The sequence below is a fragment of the Sorex araneus genome, chromosome 5 (assembly GCF_027595985.1).
Source record: "Sorex araneus isolate mSorAra2 chromosome 5, mSorAra2.pri, whole genome shotgun sequence".
Classification (NCBI taxonomy): Eukaryota; Metazoa; Chordata; class Mammalia; order Eulipotyphla; family Soricidae; genus Sorex; species Sorex araneus.
Genome location: NC_073306.1, coordinates 144,726,086 through 144,732,085, shown reverse-complemented (window position 1 = coordinate 144,732,085; position 6,000 = coordinate 144,726,086). Strand labels below are relative to the sequence as shown.

At 60.9% G+C, this 6,000-nt stretch overlaps 1 protein-coding gene across 6 annotated transcripts in view; it reads right to left on the bottom strand.

The window, feature by feature from the left end:
• Window positions 1-649: 649 nt before the first annotated feature.
• Window positions 650-6,000, bottom strand: part of ACOX3 (acyl-CoA oxidase 3, pristanoyl) — a 20,616-nt gene continuing 15,265 nt past the window's right edge. For 5 of the 6 annotated variants that reach the window (XM_055138063.1, XM_055138062.1, XM_004617470.2 and 2 more), the window contains exon 18: window positions 650-5,965. In XM_055138063.1, coding sequence (XP_054994038.1) covers window positions 5,846-5,965 — 120 coding nt within the window. In that variant the 3' untranslated portion in view covers window positions 650-5,845. The remainder of the gene's footprint in view (window positions 5,966-6,000) is intronic. The other variant, XR_008630174.1, reaches the window with a different exon arrangement.

Genomic DNA, 6,000 nt, shown 5'->3' with positions numbered 1-6,000 from the left:
CCCCACTGTGCTAGCTTGTACTAGAGGTGCAGAGAGAAGGGCTGCGGGCCGGCAGAGCCGTCGGGGGCACCCGCCCCGGGCTGCTGTCCGTCCCTCCTGTGCCTGGTTCTGTGCAGGTGCTGGAGTGAACTCCGGTGCTGTGGTGGGTCCCAGGCGGCTGTGTGGGGAGCCCCCATGCGTGGGATAACCCCAGAGTGGGCTGCTCCTCCTGCTGTGTTCTTGCCTGTAAGAGCTGTGGAGGTGGGGGGGCCCCGTGGAGACATCCGTCCCTGCCCTGCAGGATGTCTCACAGAATGTCCCACAGCGGGAGGGCATCTGCCTTGCTCGCAGCCGACCCGAGTCCAATCCCCAGCATCCTGTATGGTCCCCTGAACTCCACCAGCAATGATTCCTGAGTGTAGAGCCAGGAGTCAGCTCTGAGCATCATTGGGAGTGGCCCCTAAACTAAACAAAATGTATCTCAACAGCGACCTCCACCTTTATTTTTCCCTGGTAACTTTTTAATTAATTTTTTTTTTTATTGAATCACCAAGTGGAGGGTTACAAAGTTCTCAGGATTATGTCAGTTATACAATATTCAAACACCCCTCCCTTCACCAGTGCCCATCTTCCATCCCCAACCCCCCCAGTATATCTGCCGCCCCCTCCCACCTCCCTAGTCCCCACCCTTGTACGTGATAAGTTTCACTTCATTTGCCGTTATCTCGATTACATTCCAAGTTTCAACACACAACTCACTACCGTTGCTGGGGTTTCCCCCCAAAAAGAAAAAGACAGTCCTATTGCCAATGAGGTATTTGATAATTCTCCATTACTAAGCATATAGAGATATTAAGTCCTGCTGTTTGTTACATAACTTTTCTTTTTCCCCCTTGCCCCGCGCCACCGAGTTCACGCCTGTTTAGTAATCGCCACGCTGTCTGACAAAGGGAAAAAAAAACCGAAGAGGATGGTTATTTCCCGTCATCAGCCGGCGTGGGGCTCTGGCTTAGTTGATAGTCTAGTAGAGTGTCTGCAAGCAGTTTCCGGAACCAAAGCTCTTGCGCTGATATCGGCTCCGGCTCGAGATACCACCAGTGTCCCGCTGGTCCATGTACCTAATTTTTCCCCTTATTTCCCATTCCCACGCCACCAGGTCTGTTTGCTTAATGGACATCACACTATGTTTGACACCACGCCACGTTTCTTCCCGAGAAAGAAGGATATTTCTTCTCAGCCGGCGTGGGGATATAGCTTAGTTCAGTCTAGAGAGATGGCTACCATTTTGATTGCCTTGAATATTTCAACAAAATACTTACTATTCTTGTTAGGATCACCCACAAAAGTCCGACCCATTAAGAAGGAACCATTACATACTGCTGATACTAAGATGACATTAGGTCGCGGTTCTGGGTTTCTGTCTAAAGTCCAGGGTAAAAGTTGAAGGAGAGAGAGAGAGATTTCCGCACGGGGGACCTGGCAGAAACTCTCAAGTCACATACTGCAGGTTGCTGGTGGGCTGCCGGTGTCCCAAGCAGCTCCATCCTCTTCATCAGTCATTCTGGGGGTGCGGGCGCGGAGAAATGGTTTAATTAATTTTTTAAATGAAATCGCTGTGAGATATACAGTTACAAAGTTGTTCATGGATGACTTTCATCCCCCCATCTTTTAAATGGGTCCACAGAGGCTCTAGTGGAAGGGACAGAACCCTAGTGCCCGGAGGGTTGACTCCACCTTCTCTGCCCAGACTTTGAGGCCTGACTCCAGTGCCACCTCCTCCAGGAAGTCTTCCCACACTCGGGCTGATTTCCTTGGTCCCTGATGCCTGCTTCCTGGCCCATAGTCCTGGAGCACCCACCAAGTTCCTTCTCCTTTGGGGACGAGCCTGGAGGGGGTATCCCAAGGGAGCAGGGCATACTTAGTCCCAGGAGAGGTACTGTGAGCCCAGTCTGCCCACTGAGGTGTGAGCCACGGGGTCCCCCCAGACTCCCCCACAGGCAGGCGCAGGCTCTGGGTGGCTCCCATCCTGCGCCAGGGCCACTCTCTCACCTGTGCCCCTTGTGAGTCCCTGTCCCGGGGCCATGTGACTCCCCAGGTCCTGGGCCAGATTCCAGCCCCGTCTTTAGGGGGCCCTGAGGAGCTGCTGCCACCCCGGGGCCCTCAGCTTCTCTGGGCCCTTCCGAGGGGCCTGGGCTCCCTGTGGATGATCATGCCCTGGGAACCCCCCAGGGCATTAACGGGGGGTTCTGTGGGTGCTGCTGTCCCCTCCCCCAGGCTGGCTGCTGGTGAGTGGGGCGTGGTGTACCCCAGCTGCTCCTGCCAGGGGACCCGGCCACCCCCAGCTGTGCTGTCACAGGACAAAGCCACACTCGCCACCTGTCCTGGGCTTCAGGGGACTCCTGGACCCCCGCCTCCCGACAGCCTCTGGGGTCCTCCCAGTTGGGACCAGGGAGAAGGACGGTGGGGTCAAGGGGACAGGATGCCTCTTTAGGGGTGATGCCTGCGTGCTCTGACACCAACAGACTCAGCTGATCTCATGTGTGACAGGCGTGGGGCCTCAAGGCTAGAAGGAGGTAGAGCTGTGCCCCGGTATCCCCCTGGACCGAGAGGGCAGGACCCTGCTTAAAGAGGGGCCTCAGGGTGAGCAGGAAGGGACTGGAGGCCACCTGCAGCCTGGGAGAGGGATAGGAGCTCGTGGAGGTGGGCGGCCAGAAGGCCACTAGCCTGTTCCCCCACAGGACCCCCAGTCACACGCTCACACACACCAGTACACACGTGATCATACACATACACACACTCCAGCACATACACGCTCACCAGAACAGACACACTCATAGGCACACACACACACCCCACCCTGCTCTCTGTGCGGGCTGAGCTGGGTGGCGCCCTCCCGCTGCCCACTGGGAGGCCCCCACCGCCAGCTGGCGCCGGGCGGGTCAGGCACATGCAGTGCCTGAGACAGGAACATCATGTCCGCTCCTCCAGGCCTCCTGGCCAGCTGAGGCCACCACGCCCGGCCTGAGCCGCCTCCAGCAGGCACTGCTGTGGGAGCCACCGTGAAGGCTGGGGCATGCGAAGAGGCAGGTGAGCTCCCCGGAGCCAGCCTGGGCAGTGCCCAGAGCCCACCCCAGCCCAGGGGCAAACCTCAGAACTGCCCAGAGGGGAGGCGCGGGGGCGTAGGGCAAGGAGGCAGGCCGCAGGAGCCTGGATCCAGCCGCACCTGCAGGCTGCTCTGTGCCGAGCCTCAGCTGCTCCTCGGCCAGAAGTGCTCCCAGTCCAAGCTGATGAGCTGTTTCTCCTTCGGGCCAAACAGTTGCAGCAACTCAGAAATTGGCAAAGGGGCCGTAAAAGGCCCTCTGAAGTGTCCAGGGAGAAGGTGGCCTCCGTCTCTGATGGTCCCACTGCACCCCCAGCCCTGTGCCACAGAGCAGACCCTACGCGCTGGCTTCACCCTGGAGAACACCCGCCCTCAGAGATCAAGGCCACCACAACAGGGGGGGCCGCAGGGCACCTGGCTGAGGCCCGCACTGTCCACCTCTGGCCACGCTCAGAGCACACCCGCCTCTCTGTCCTAGGTGAGCGATGCATGCACGAATGGGCACCCACGCATGGACGTCCTGGCTCACACTGCTGCCACCCTCAAGTGCACACACAAGCACATGCATGCTGCCCACACACACGCACTGTCCACACAATACATGCAAGCACACACTCTCTCCACACACACACACAAGCACACACGCACTGTCCACATACACACACTGTCCACACGCAAGCACATATGCACTGTTGCAGATGCAGACACACTGTTGCAGACATACACACTGCTGCAGTTACACAGGCACACACACTGTTGCACACATGCACACACAGGCACTGTTACACAGATACACTCACTGTGCAGATACTATTGCACAGATGCAAGCAGACACACGGGATGCATACGCACATGTGCACACAGCCAACCAGGCTGCAGACTCAGGGGGCGGGCGGGCAGTTTCTGAGGTTGGGGACTCCATACTGGGAAGCTGGCATGGTCGGACAGGGCACCTGAGGTGCCTGCAGGCTGGAAGACCGGGCATGGAGTGATGGGGGGGCTTCCAGGGAGTATCGGAGTACAGCTTGGATTGTGGATTGGAAGGGGTCCCGGGCTGGCTGGGGCAGGTCCCTGGGAGGTCAAGGCCGGGGTTTAACTGCAGGCTGACCCAGGGCGACCCGGGGTCAGCGGGCGCAGACCCAGCCGGGCCACTGGGAAGGAGGGGCCCAGGGCCAGCGCGTCTGTGTTCCCGGAAATGCACGAGCCAGCGAGCGGGAACCCACGCTCCACACACGGAGGGTGTTGCTCAGGCCTCTCTGCGCTCTGGCTTCCTGTCTCCCAGTGACTGGCAACAGCTGGGAGCACTTGCTCCCCCCACGGGCACCCCCAGCTCCACCCTGCAAACCCTAGCCTGTGTCCGGGCAGGCCAGGGCCTGGCTCTGGGACCCTGGCTCCTCTCCATCAGACTGGAGGAAAGGAGGCAAGCCCCCATCTGCAGGGCAGGGGTGAGCGTCCAGAAGTGTCTGCTACACAGATGTTAGAGCTAAGTGTCGCCAAGTTCCACCCGGACAAAGGAACCAGGGCTGGGAAGGCTTCCTGGAGGAGGTGGCCTTCAGGCTGAGACCAGCCTCTCAGTGGCCAGGCAAGATGCTCGTGGCCTCTCCCCACAACCACCCTGTTCTCAGGCTGGGCCCATCACAGCTGTGGGACCCGTGTCCCCCCAGTCACCCCATGAGTCAGAGGGGCCCACGTGCCTGAGCTCACTCATGGCACTGTCTAGTCCCTGAAGAGAGGGAAACGGAGGAGGGTCGGGAGAGGGTCTCGCCCGCAGCCCCAACATGTACCCGCCCGTGCCGCCCACTCATCACCCATCCTCCCACCCTTGCGCCCACACGCCCGGGCAGAGGCTCAGGCTGAGCTGTGGGCACTGGCGCCTGCTGTCCTCAGCCCTCTGGATGCCCGCCTGGCACTGCAGGATGGGCACTGGGGGCACCATCCACAGAAAGCAGGCCAAGACACCCCCTGATGGGCACAGCCACACCCAGAATGGGGGGCTGCCGGGTGCAGGGGGGGGGCAATGTGGCCGAATCACACAGGAAGCCCTGGGGTCGCGGCAGCCATCAGGGATGCACCTGGCTGAGGGGACACAGGGGCCAGGCTGGCCTGGAGCAGCGCGACCTGCTGTGCCCCACGTCTCAGACGCCAACACTTCATGGCCGTGGTTCCGGGGGCAGGGCCAGAACCTGCTCCCAGTACGGTGGGACAGAGGCCCTGGCCACACCTGGACACTGGGCCCGTGTGCCGGTCACTCAGAGCGGGGCCCGTGTGCCGGTCACTCAGAGAAGGGCCCGTGTGCCGGCCACTCAGAGAGGGGCCCGTGTGCCGGTCACTCAGAGAGGGGCCCGTGTGCCGGTCACTCAGAGAGGGGCCCGTGTGCCGGTCACTCAGAGAGGGGCCCGTGTGCCGGTCACTCAGAGCTGGCCAGTGTCCCGGTCACTGAGAGCTGGCCATGGAGGGGGCTGTGACCAGACCAGTCTCGCTGTCAGCAGTGCAGCCTGACACATGTCCCCATTGTGAGAACCGTCCCGGTGGCACCACTTCCCGACAAGAAAGCAAGGGGACGGGTCTGCGTTTTCCTTCTGAATCTTTGGGCGCTGAGCAGCAGAGCACTGACCAGGAGGGCCCGAGTGGCCGACGCTCTGCAGACCCAAAGGCCAGGCGGGGCAGGGCACCGGAGGGTCTGCACAGTGGCCCGGCCCTTCCCGCCAGGCGTCATCAGAGCCTCCGAGTGCTGGCCTGGTCTCCTCGCCGGACGGCTGACGGCGGCTACAGCTTGGGCCTCAGGCTGCCCATGGCGGGCTTGTGCACGGAGAACTCGCGCCACCAGGCGGGCCGCTCCAGCACGCCCGGCTGCTGCAGCACGGCCCCCCACAGGTTCTTGTAGAGCTGCGGGACAGGGTGGCGGGTGGGCACGAGGTGGC